The sequence below is a fragment of the Protopterus annectens genome, chromosome 2.part1 (genome assembly GCF_019279795.1).
Source record: "Protopterus annectens isolate FY-2018-M chromosome 2.part1, PAN1.0, whole genome shotgun sequence".
NCBI classification, from domain to species: Eukaryota; Metazoa; Chordata; order Ceratodontiformes; family Protopteridae; genus Protopterus; species Protopterus annectens.
Window position 1 is genome coordinate 1,567,346,295 of NC_056729.1, and position 13,840 is coordinate 1,567,360,134.

General features: G+C 39.5%; 1 protein-coding gene across 3 annotated transcripts in view; it reads right to left on the reverse strand.

The window, feature by feature from the left end:
- The window catches only part of CHD5 (chromodomain helicase DNA binding protein 5), a 2,140,358-nt gene that overhangs the window by 1,816,317 nt on the left and 310,201 nt on the right, over window positions 1–13,840 (reverse strand). For all 3 annotated transcript variants that reach the window (XM_044063016.1, XM_044063014.1, XM_044063013.1), the window contains exon 4: window positions 2,714–2,841. In XM_044063016.1, the coding sequence (XP_043918951.1) occupies window positions 2,714–2,841 (128 nt within the window). The remainder of the gene's footprint in view (window positions 1–2,713; window positions 2,842–13,840) is intronic.

The following is a 13,840-nucleotide window of genomic DNA, read 5'->3' on the forward strand; positions in this document are numbered from 1 at the left end:
CGATTTTGTTTTCATAACTAGCTTTGGAGGATTTTATGAGGGATCTCAACTTCTTACTGAGGCTGACCAGGGAGTTCCTCCAATCATGGGATTTTACTCTTTTTTGCAACAGTTTCTTTCTTCTGTTGTAGAGTTTGTTTATGGCAGAAGACCACCAGATTGGCTTCCTTTTTTGGAGGATAGCATCTTGGTTCTGTTAGGGATAGCACGATCCATGCACTCGTGTAAGTGCTTATAAAGTGCATTTGTGTAGGATTCAGCAGTCGTACCTCTATTGTCCATCTGCATGGGTGTTGTGAAGTTTGCCACTTCTGTCTTAAGAAGCATGAAGTTGGCTTTGGAGAAATTGTTTACGGTTGTTTTCCTAATGGGGGGTGGGAGTGGGATGTGGATGTCTAGGGTGATTAGCTTGTGGTCAGATTTGACCAACGAAGAGCCAACCTCTGGTGTGGAACACTGGTCACCCATGTTGGTGATGACCAGGTCTTGGATATTGCTGCCCCTGGTGGGGGAGTGAATAAGTTGATCCATAGTGTTGGAATTGATGATTTCCAGAAAACGTTGAGCAAAAGAGTTGGTACATGAGTAGTTTTCCCAAAGCAATTAGGTTCATAGATTAGTACTAAGCTAACTGCCCTTGCAAGCCATTTTAAGACTAGCCAATTGCTCCTTGTGAGACTCAAACCCTGAACCTTGTGTTTGTAAGGCAAACACCTTAACCATTAGGTCACCCTTCCAACTTATGTATTAAAATGTATGGATTAAAAATGAATCCTGTGTGGCAGCTAATGATATGTGGGAAGAGACTAAAAAGATAATACAAAAACTAAGAAAATGGAAGCTCAGTTACATGGATATCGATAGTAAGATACAAGCAGTTAAAACGTTTTTAGTCCTTTTAGTCTTATACACAGGTCAAGCATATTTTTATCAATCGGAGGAGATGTTGTGGATAGCAATTAATAAAGAGATGAAGGGTTTTATCTGGGGAGTGGAAGACAGCAAGAGTTAAGTGGGATAAGATGATTCTTCCAATAGAACAAGGCAGATTGAGATTACCCGATTTGAAGGGGTGTTTCAGAGCAACAGAATTAAGGCTCCTATACATAGCACAAGCAGAAAACTATAATTCAAATTGGAAAGGGATGATGATGAAACAGGGGTGAAGCTCAAGAAACAAGGAGAGAGTGGGATTCTGGATGCAGACCTTTAAGGAGAAAAACAATAATCATACAGAATATTATATTCATAAAGTAGCAGAAAGTATTCTAAGAACTAAGCCAACATGGGAATGGAGAAAGGAGATTCTGCAGATAAGGATGACTGCAAGTGGGGATACACACAACAGGCAAGAGGGGGGGCTGGAATTTATTGGAGAAAATTGGCAAGGGAAACAAGGTATTGGGAGCAAATAACTAGAGAGGGAAAGGCAATAGAATGGGAAGATGCCAAGAATTTACTTGGACTGCAGGTTGGAGATTGTCTTCCCTACCAAAGATTGATATCAGAGTATAGGCAAAGAGAAAGAAATAGGGGAGTCCAAAATGAAAGACCAGCACTGGTAGAGTTTTTAGTAGAAGGTATAACAGAAGCTGCTGTTAAAAAGGAATAATTAGCAGAGGATATAAAATATTGTATGATAACTATAAGAATCAATCAAAGGAGGTTAGAAAGGATTGGGAAAATAAACTGGATAATCAATTCACAAAGAAACAATGGGAGGATATATGTATGTCTCCCAAATATGCAACAAAGTCTAGAAAATGTATGATCTTTGCTTGGAAGTGTTTACATAGGTATTCTATATCCCAAGTATTCAGCAAATGTTGGAGGTGTGATGGGGAAGAAAGAGGTAACTGGGGACATATTTTCTGGGAAAGTAATGAGTTGGCAGACTTTAAAGATTGCCTGCAGACTGCTCTGTCAGAAACACTGGCTGAGCAAATTGGTGTAAGTAAGAAAATTATTTTTTTGAGTTACGACACAGACTTGGAATTGCCTATTCATAGTAAGACCTATGTTGTATGTGATACTTTAATAAAGATGCTTCTTGTTTAAAAAAAAAAGAAACAGGTCTATCCATGAAGACTTGTGTTTCTCATCTGTAAATATTTAGCTCAAGGAAATAAGGTTCATAGGTGTATACTAGGCTAATGGCCTTGGGGCCTTTACAAGCCTAGCCCATAGAAGTGGTCGTTGTTAACTCCCAGTGTCTCTATCAAGTAGAGCCACTGGAGTGATCCCAGGGTGAACTTTCTATTTCCCATCCACTCATCAAGATTTCTCTTGAAGAGGGCTAGTGAGGTGCTCTGCTTGACATGTATGGGAAGTCTATTCCAGAGCATCGGTAGTCTCTGGGTTATGAACCTGTCCCTCCAGCATGTTCTGTTGATTGTGGTAATGAGGTTGAGGTCTCAAGCAGGTCTTCTTTTACAGTTACAGGCACGTCAGCTCAGGTAGAAATTCCAGGCACTGCCTTTCCCCAACTATAAACTACTGTGGAATTATCTGTGAGTATCATAACTTAACATGAAGGGGGGAGCCAAAATTATGTTCATTCTAATTAACAAATTTACTGAATTATTTATGTTTTTATAGACATTAAAGCAACAAAGAAAAGATAAAAAAATGTTGCCAAGCTTCTCCATTAAAATAACAGTTGACAAATATTAAAATAAAATGAGCCTCCTTGATGTCTAGAGGGTTCTCTTACTGAAGATACTTTTTTCCTTTTATTGGCAATCCCTCCAATTTTGAACTTTATAGCAGTTGCCATCTTCTTGCCCTTCATTTTCTTTTTAGCATCCTTGGCACTTTTTGCTTTCTTTCTCACTCCTGGACCTGTAAAAAAAGTAATCAGATGAAGTTCTACATGCTAATCAGAAACAATTCTCTGCTGCAGTCATAGTTACTAAACTTTACAGTACTGTTCTAATGTCTTACAAATGGGACTGAGAATCCACTTACAGACCAGTAGCTAGATAATACTGGAAAACAGGAGTACCCCATTATACTAAGCTTAAACAGCCACAAAGGTGCTCTGCATCTGTCCCCATAATTACTATATGTAATACAGTACAGTTGTATAAGGTATACCCACTAACAGCATATCTTTCAGGAAGAGTTCATCAGCAGTGTTCATTATTTTTGAGCTTTGACTCATCAGTATCAGGCATCATTCATTCAGCTCTTCAGGCTATTGTTGCTGATATCCAATAAAAATGTGAGACTTGTGCCATTAAGGCATTTTTATAGAAAGGGTACAGCCTCACATATGCCTGCAATTGTGTATTGTGCTAAGCGTTTAAATATTGTGCCCTTCTTACCTGGATCAAGGCTGAAAAGGGTTTAATGATCAGTCCTTTTACACCAGTCAACTAGCTTAGTGCATGCTTGTGTGTGCGTGTGTGTGTGTATGTGTGTTTGTGTATATTTGTGCGTGTGTGTTTGCATGCGTGTGAGTGTGCATGTGTGCATGTGTGTGTGTGTGTGTGTATATTTGTGTGTGTGTGTGTGTATGTGCATGCGTGCGTGTGTGTGTATATTTGCGTGTGTGTGTGCATGTGTATATCTGTGTGTGTGTGTGTGTGTGTGTGTGTGCATGTGCATGTGTGTGTATGTGTATATTTGTGTGTGTGCGTGCATATTTGTGTGTGTGTGTGTGTGTGTGTGTGTGTGTGTGTGTGTACAAGGTACCACAACCTTGGACTTAGTATATATTCCCCTTTTCACATTATTCATGTCACTGTTGCATGGGTGATACATGGAGTCCTCACAATCTTAAAGAAGCCCACTAAGGTCCCTTTTTTATGAAGATAACACCAGTTTTACACCACGGCTCATCTGGTGTCAGATGGCATACGTCCGATTTGAAAACAGTGTTACCAAGTGCTATCTTTATTTGTTCTATAAATCCCTAATAACTGTAACACTGCAAACACACCATAACTGTATATATATGATATCAGCAAATCATATAATTTACATACAAATCAAATAACTGATAGTAAAAGGGTATTCATACTACTACAATAGTCTTCCCTGAAAGATTTACTGTCATACTGAATAGTTCACACGAGTGTAGCATTTTTCTACGGTAACGACTTCTGTAGCAGTAATCATTACTTCTGGGCAGAATCACCAGCAGAATGTAGCCTAATTCAGGTGGACACCTAAACCAGAATCTGTTGCAGGAATGCCATGCCAAGGTCTACTCTGCTTCTCAGACACATATCTGGCTTTTAGTGCTTGCAGAATGAATGAAAACTTGACTAGATTATGGCTTCAGATATATTTTGAGTGAAAAGTAATGAGCATAAGTGTAAACAACTCTAAAAGAAAGTGCACATAAAGAGTTTTGTTGTGTTTATCATAAAAAATATAGTACAAAGGGTAAATCCATTTACAAAGTCTGCTTGCTTAAACCTTTTACTAAGTCTGCTTTCTCAAATGTTCATAGGTTCATAGGTAGGTACTAGGCTATCTGCCCGAGGGCATTTATAAGCCTAGCCAGAGTGTGTCGGCTTTCGCCGCCCCATTGATTAATTAACTGAGCCTCTGTCAAGCAGAGCCAATGAAGTGATCCCAGGGGTGTACCTTCTGTTACCCATCAACTCGTCAAGGCTTCTCTTGAAGAGTGTTAGTGAGGGGCTCTGCCTAATGTAGTTAGGAATTTTGTTCCAAAGGAGACCTTGTTTCCCTTCACAAAGGAGATGGATAAAAAGATAAGCCCACATTTCTGATGTCTTTGCTCTTTTCATGTAGTATCTGACCTGTGTGTGTGTATCCTGCAACTGTGACAGCAGCTACAGTGGATATAAAAAGTTTACACACCCCTGTTAAAATTCCAGGTTTTTGTGATATAAAAAAAATGAGACCACAATAAATCATTTCAGAACTTTTCCCACCTTTAATGTGACCTATAACCTGTACAATTCAGTTAAAAAACAAACAAATCTGTTAGGGGAAAAAATATAAAAAATAAAAAATGTACAATACACTAGTTGCATAAGTGTGCACACCCTTAAACTAATACTTTGTTGTGGTTGGGAATACGTTTGCCACAACAGTTTTCAAATACAGTTTAAATCCACACTCACAACTGAGTCAAAATAAAGCAGAATCATGTTTCTGTTGTAAAATTGAAAGAGTCCACACAGGAAATCAGATGAATGCTGTTGTGGCCTCAAGTGCAAGATTCTTTCAAGACTTCTCAAGTGTAGGACTCTTTCAAGACTTAACAGTATGATTGACCAAAATATGTGGTGTTGCACATTCTGTGGTAAATTATTTCATTAAATTCCTAACATTTAGCATTATATCTAAAACATTACACATTAAATGTTGTGCACATTGTGAGAGAGAGACAGAACACCTAGCTCAACAATGACATTAATCAGGATGTCACATACATTACATGTGAAACACCCAGTGCACCTCTCCCCCCAGGTTCAAAATATGATTCTCTTGACCGCTGAAGGATCCATCAAGAAGCTATCTTCCCATATATTGCTAAACCCAAGGCATGTTACCTAAAGACTGGAATTGTAAACTTACAACTTAACCAAATACAGTTCTTCAGCCACACCTGGGCAGTCAGTATAGCAACAAAAGCTTTACTTTGCTATGTCTCATCCATCATTTTTTAAGTACTTTTCCTTAAGGAGGGAACTTCAAGTTTTATTTCCTCATGATCACTTTCTTATAGGCCAGTATCAGTAAGGCCATCAAAGCCTTTACCTGTGTGGTCCAGCCTATATTCCATGAATCACCTATTAAAAAGAGAGCCAGGATAAAAACAACTCTAAGATAGCTATATGGCATCCAGCATTAATAGTAAATGACCCTTAAATGCGGACAGCTTAGCCTACTCCCAAACATGTGTCACCAATTTCCTCTTTGTACCCCAGCATCTCTAACTCCTGGAGCAGAATGCAGAAATTACATCCTGCAAACGTTAATCAGAGCATACAAATATTTATGTTACTACCTTCAGATGAATACTCCAAACTGCCTTGACTTGGTAGCAAAATTAGGTGACACACATATTACTGCTCCATCTAGCCCAACTAAATCAATGTCCATCTCAATCTCAAATAATTTTCTTTTCCATGTCAAGAACTTTAAATCAGCTGGGTGTGTTGGTTCAAAAGGAAAAGGTATAAGTTCTTCTAGTACATAATTAATCTGTCAAGGAACAGCCACATGTTTTCTATGTGGACAAATGTAAAACACTCCATTCAAAAATTGTTTTATTTATTAATTTATTTGTCTTTGTTGATCAGGAAGTCTGACTGGGCACAGCCTACTTTCAGCAGAGGCCCAGGGAGAAAAGCTCCAGCAGATACACTGAAGAATAATCATGACAAAACAAACTTTTACAATGATACTTTACATAGATAGGTCTTATGACATCTAGATACAAACAGGTAATTATTTTGTAGTAACACCATGCAAAGATAAAACCGGTATTTTTTTCTGTGGCGAGATTATACATGATATTAAATTCGAAGTAAAAACATTTAGTATACAAACACTTAATTTGCAATATACGTGACAATCAGACGTTAGATGTGACTTATAAGACAATGGTAAGGAGGGTTACCATATAGATGTTATAAATAAATAAAACTGCAGTAAGGAGTGTGAAACATTAGTCAGTAGGTAGATAACAGTTTAAGTTAGAAGAGGAAGAGAAGCACTGTAGTTCTAATGAGTCAAGGGTAGTGGGGGTAAAAATAATAGGGTACATACTGACACAGAACTTGGTTATAAGAAAGAGGCGGAGAGTATTTGAAGGAGGTGGATAAAGTTGGAAGGTCAGAAAAAAACGGAAGTGTAAAGTAGGGATTAAAATAGGAAGGTAATTGAGGAAGAGTGGCAGACAAGTTTGCTGTGTAGAGGGAGACAGGTTATAAAGGGATAGGGGGTATGAGCTGACAAAGGAAAATGGAGATGCCTAGGTGAGGAGCACATGCATGACCATGTGTGGTTTAAGTATTGTTTTAGTACAGGCTTGAAGACGGAAAGTTTGAAGATCTGTTTTAGGTATTTTGGGATGGTGTTACATACGTAATGGGAGTAAAGTGAGTCACCTGTCGAGTTAAGACTTTATTGTGATTATTGAGAGTTTATTGGTTGAGTGAAGGTCACTATCTGGAGATTACCACTGTAGGGTATCTTTCAGTTGTTGTTGTTGTTGTGTCTTTCGGCTTTTCCCGGTTAGGGGTCGCCACAGCTGGTCATTTTTCTGGTGCATGTATAAGACTGTGTGCAGTAATAAGTTGTCAATATGTTAAATAGTTGGGTAGCTCAAGCCACTTCAGTTGTTTCAGGGCTCTGCAACACTGAGTTCTATACATAAGGTTGGTAGCAAATTTGGTTATTTATTGTAACAGGTTGGAGTTTAAATTTAAGTGTACTGTTTAGGTTTGTAAGAACAGGTGAGGCATTTAGTAGGAATGGAAGATGGTAGACAGATATTAATGTTTGTCTTGCATCATCTGCCAGGTAGTGTTTAGTTCCATAGGACCGAATTTCTGGTGTTTTTTTAATGGCTTGCAATATGTGCTGATTAGATTGAGGTTATTGCTAATTAGGATGCCCAGAAGTTTTGCTTGGGTTACTTTTTCACTTTTTGTGTTGTTGGGTGAAATTATTTCAAACAATTGTGTTTCATTTTTTGCATTGATTAGGCGTGACCAACATTAAGTTTTATTTTCTTATGACTTAAAAGTAGATTTGCACCTTTTAGCCAAGTCTTGGTAACAATGAAAGAATTTTGGGTGATGCCCTGAAGTGTTGGTAGGGATGGGACTGCATATATAAGGGTTGAATTGTCAACATATTGAACTATGCTAGAGAGGTGGGTGGCATTATGTAGTTTGTTTATAAAAATGTTGACTAAGTAGGAGCTTAATACGGATTCTTGTAGAACATCGAAGATGACAGGTCGGAAGGAGTTGAGATTTTGTGTCCATTTAACTGCTTGCTGCCTGTCAGTCAGATAGCTATGAAACCATGAGATACAGGGCTGGGTAAGGCTGAGGCTGAGGGAAGAAAGTTTAGTAAGAAGACGTTGATGGGATACTGTGTCAAACATTTATGATAAATATAAGAATAGTGAAGATACCAGGTTGCTGTTTTTCTTATGTTGGCTTAGGATATTGGTGAAGGTGAGTAGAGCAGTGGTAGCATTATGGTGAGGTCTACAACTGCTGGGTTTTGGGGAGAAGGTCATTAGAGTATAAGTACTGTATAAGTTGCAAGTGGATGCATATTTCTAGCATTTGTGACAGAGGGGCTAGGATGGCATAGGTTTATAGCTGGAAAAGGTCTGTTCACTCCTTTTGTGGAGTGGTATTAGACAGGATTTTTTTCCAGATAGATCAGATGGATGGGGCATATCTCTAAGATATGGATCAGTTTATCAGTACCAGCCCAAAACCATACTTATGGGTGATTTCTGCTATCTCCCCATAAACTGGGATACATACAAAAGCACTAACATGCAGGCTCAAAGATTCCTGTTATTCTGTAATGAAAATACCCTGGAACAGCTAGTTTGCACAGCTACTGGGGGTTCAAGTATCCTGGATCTGGTACTTACAAATATGAAGGAACGTTGCACCCCCCCCCCCCAAGTGTAATGTCCTCACTGGTCCGATCTGATCACAAAGAGATAACTCTTGAAGTAAATATAAAGTCCGAACTCCCAGTAAACCTCAGAACCTTTAAAAACTTTTCAAAGCATAAAAACACCCTATTAAGTAAAGGCATAGGTAAATTCGAAAGCCCCAAACTCACAGAATATGGTGGCCTGTGTGGACGTTTGTAAGGAAACTCTGTACAAACATGTAAATAACTACACAGAAACAGCAATGCCAAACCGAAATAAACTTAGGACAAACTCCAAAAACAAGCCATCTCAAGGGATCCTCAGTGAGGGGATACACTTCTGGTCTGGAGCATAGAGTCCCCATGTTGGTGATGATCAGGTCCAGTATGTTTTCCCCTCTTGTGGGAGTGGTAACAAGTTGTTCCATAGCATTTGAGTTTATAAATTCTAGGAACCTTTGGGCTAGGGTGTTGGAGCTAGAGTAATGCTCCCAGTCTATGGTTGGGTAGTTGAAGTCACCCAATATAATGGTGTTTGGAGAGACCTTCATATTTTCCAGTGTTCTCCAGGAAGGCCGAGTGGGGTTCCTGGGTTTGGGAGGTGGTCTGTAGCAGGCTATAAACTGGAAGGCAGTTTTACCCACTGTTAGTTGCACATGGATAGTCTCTGATGCTTGCTGTGCCACCAACCTGGAGGTGTGGGTATCTTTGTGAATATTGATACTCCCTCCTTTTGTGGTTCAGTCCAAGTTTTGGGGCCGAAAGCATGGTATGAGGTATAACCTGGTAGTGCTGGGTGCTATCGAGCCTTGAACCAGGTTTCTGTTACTGCACAGATATGATGTTCTCCATGCTAAGGAGAGTTTCAGGTGCGTGCATCTTGAGGTTTAGACTTCTGGCGTTGAGTAGCATTACTCTTAGTTTCTTATCCTTGTGATACCTATGGAGGTGGGTTTGTCTTTGAGCCTTGCCTAAAAAGGCATTATGGGGGTAGCAAGAGCCTTTGCCAATATCCCGAAGCCCAGGGGTGACAGGTGCAAGCTGTTCCTAGCGAAGCATCGTGGCTTGTCGACATGTCATCCCAGGCTGACAGGCATTGGATCCCCTTTGAATGACACCAATACTTAAGCCAATTGTTGAAATTGATAATCTTGTCTTCATACTGTGGCATCATTCTTGGTGAGGGTAGATGCTACTCAAGGTCAGGGTCATACTGGCCTGGGCTACATGCCCAGAGAGCTCCTCTATGTCTCTTTCATGTAGTCCAGGGAGGTACGTCTCAGGTCATTCACACCAGCATGGACAATGACTGAGTCATATTTGTACTTGCCTTGGAGTGACCTGAGTGCTTGTGTTATGTGGCGTATCCTAGCACCGATAGGCAGCTCACCGTGACCTTCTCCTTGTTCAGCCTGGTGAGCGGGCGTCCAGTGTGCCTGATGATAGAGTCACTTATTACAAGTGTATCAGGTGTGTTGTTTAGCTAAGGGCTGTGACTGTTCGGCACACTGGCTTTGTGAGCTATGTGTTGCATGTGTTTTGTTTTGGGGTAGCGGTTGCTTGGGTGTCTGCTTTGGAGGTCTCTGCTGCTTAGGCAGATTTTTATTTAGAGCCTCCAAGTATGTTTTTGTGTGTTTATGTGTTTGGTTTGCTGTCGTGGTAGGTCTATGTGAGACTGGAATTGTAGTGAGTGTGTTATCCTTCTCCTCCTGACTGGTTACGCCAGTACTGAGTTGAGAGTGCTTAGCCTCCAGTTTGGCTATATGGTTGCATCTCTCACATGTGTTGGAATTTGTTGGGAGGAGGAGAGGGTTGTCTGTGTACATTAGGCAGTTGTAACATTGCCTCAAGATTCCCAGGTTCACCAGCTGGACCGGAGAGGAGATTGACAACTGACCTTTAGACATGCTAGAATAGTATTGGGAATTCCTTTATAATTGAAAAAAGGGCCAATGGGGAACAAGTTACTCAAGGGGAGTTTGTGAGGGTGTAGTGCTTTTAATTTTTTTAGTGCTGACTTATATAATTGCTTTAGTGAGCAAGTGCTAGGCTTTAGCATAGGAATAGGGTGTTTATTATGAGAACTAGATCAGTTCCAAGGCTCAAACCCAAATAAGCGGCGCTGCTCAATGAAGCGCTATGCATCCTATATTCCATGAATCACCTATTAAAAAGAGAGCCAGGATAAAAACAACTCTAAGATAGCTATATGGCATCCAGCATTAATAGTAAATGACCCTTAAATGAGGACAGCTTAGCCTACTCCCAAACATGTGTCACCCAGCATCTCTAACTCCTGGAGCAGAATGCAGAAATTACATCCTGCAAACGTTAATCAGAGCATACAAATATTTATGTTACTACCTTCAGATGAATACTCCAAACTGCCTTGACCTGGTAGCAAAATTAGGTGACACACATATTACTGTTCCATCTAGCCCAGCTAAATCAATGTCCATCTCAATCTCAAATAATTTTCTTTTCCATGTCAAGAACTTTAAATGAGCTGGGTGTGCTGGTTCAAAAGGAAAAGGTATAAGTTCTTCTAGTACATAATTAATTTCTCAAGGAACAGCCACATGTTTTCTATGTGGACAAATGTAAAACACTCCATTCAAAAATTGTTTTATTTATTAATGTATTTGTCTTTGTTGATCAGGAAGTCTGACTGGGCAAAGCCTACTTTCAGCAGAGGTCCAGGGAGAAAAGCTCCAGCAGATACACTGAAGAATAATCATGACAAAACAAACTTTTAGAATGATACTTTACATAGATAGGTCTTATGACATCTAGATACAAACAGGTAATTATTTTGTAGTAACACCATGCAAAGATAAAACCGGTATTTTTTTCTGTGGCGAGATTATACATGATATTAAATTCGAAGTAAAAACATTTAGTATGCAAACACTTAATTTGCAATATACGTGACAATCAGATGTTAGATGTGACTTATAAGACAATGGTAAGGAGGGTTACCATATAGATGTTATAAATAAATAAAACTGCAGTAAAGAGTGTGAAACATTAGTCAGTAGGTAGATAACAGTTTAAGTTAGAAGAAGAAGAGAAGCACTGTAGTTCTAATGAGTCAAGGGTAGTGGGGGTAAAAATAATAGGGTACATACTGACATAGAACTTGGTTATAAGAAAGAGGTGGAGAGTATTTGAAGGAGGTGGATAAAGTTGGAAGGTCAGAAAAAAACAGAAATGTAAAGTAGGGATTAAAATAGGAAGGTAATTGAGGAAGAGTGGTAGACAAGTTTGCTGTGTAGAGGGAGACAGGTTATAAAGGGATAGGGGGTATGAGCTGACAAAGGAAAATGGAGATGCCTAGGTGAGGAGCACATGCATGACCATGTGTGGTTTAAGTATTGTTTTAGTACAGGCTTGAAGACGGAAAGTTTGAAGATCTGTTTTAGGTATTTTGGGATGGTGTTACATACGTAATGGGAGTAAAGTGAGTCACCTGTCGAGTTAAGACTTTATTGTGATTATTGGGAGTTTATTGGTTGAGTGAAGGTCACTATCTGGAGATTACCACTGTAGGGTATCTTTCAGTTGTTGTTGTTGTGTCTTTCAGCTTTTCCCGGTTAGGGGTCGCCACAGCTGGTCATTTTTCTGTTGCATGTATAAGACTGTGTGCAGTAATAAGTTGTCAGTATGTTAAATAGTTGGGTAGCTCAAGCCACTTCAGTTGTTTCAGGGCTCTGCAACACTGAGTTCTATACATAAGGTTGGTAGCAAATTTGGTTATTTATTGTAACAGGTTGGAGTTTAAATTTAAGTGTACTGTTTAGGTTTGTAAGAACAGGTGAGGCATTTAGTAGGAATGGAAGATGGTAGATAGATATTAATGTTTGTCTTGCATCGTCTGCCAGGTAGTGTTTAGTTCCATAGAGGGGACCGAATTTCTGGTGTTTTTTTAATGGCTTGCAATATGTGCTGATTAGATTGAGGTTATTGCTAATTAGGATACCCAGAAGTTTTGCTTGGGTTACTTTTTCACTTGTTGTGTTGTTGGGTGAAATTATTTCAAACAATTGTGTTTCATTTTTTGCATTGATTAGGCGTGACCAACATTAAGTTTTATTTTCTTATGACTTAAAAGTAGATTTGCACCTTTTAGCCAAGTGTTGGTAACAGTGAAAGAATTTTGGGTGATGCCCTGAAGTGTTGGTAGGGATGGGACTGCATATATAAGGGTTGAATTGTCAACATATTGAACTATGCTAGAGTGGTGGGTGGCATTATGTAGTTTGTTTATAAAAATGTTGACTAAGTAGGAGCTTAATACGGATTTTGTAGAACATCGAAGATGACAGGTCGGAAGGAGTTGAGATTTTGTGTCCATTTAACTGCTTGCTGCCTGTCAGTCAGATAGCTATGAAACCATAAGATACAGGGCTGGGTAAGGCTGAGGTTGAGGGAAGAAAGTTTAGTAAGAAGACGTTGATGGGATACTGTGTCAAACATTTATGATAAATATAAGAATAGTGAAGATACCAGGTTGCTGTTTTTCTTATGTTGGCTTAGGATATTGGTGAAGGTGAGTAGAGCAGTGGTAGCACTATGGTGAGGTCTACAACTGCTGGGTTTTGGGGAGAAGGTCATTAGAGTATAAGTACTGTATAAGTTGTAAGTGGATGCATATTTCTAGCATTTGTGACAGAGGGGCTAGGATGGCATAGGTTTATAGCTGGAAAAGGTCTGTTGACTCCTTTTGTGGAGTGGTATTAGACAGGATTTTTTTCCAGATAGATCAGATGGATGGGGCACATCTCTAAGATATGGATCAGTTTATCAGTACCAGCCCAGAACCATACTTATGGGTGATTTCTGCTATCTCCCCATAAACTGGGATACATACAAAAGCACTAACATACAGGCTCAAAGATTCCTGTTATTCTGTAATGAAAATACCCTGGAACAGCTAGTTTGCACAGCTACTGGGGGTTCAAGTATCCCGGATCTGGTACTTACAAATATGAGGGAATGCTGCACCCCCCCCCCCCCGAAAGTGTAATGTCCTCACTAGTCCGATCTGATCACAAAGAGATAACTCTTGAAGTAAATATAAAGTCCAAACTCCCAGTAAACCTCAGAACCTTTAAAAACCTTTCAAAGCATAAAAACACCCTATTAAGTAAAGGCATAGGTAAATTCGAAAGCCCCAAACTCACAGAATATGGTGGCCTGTGTGGACGTTTTTAAGGAAACTCTG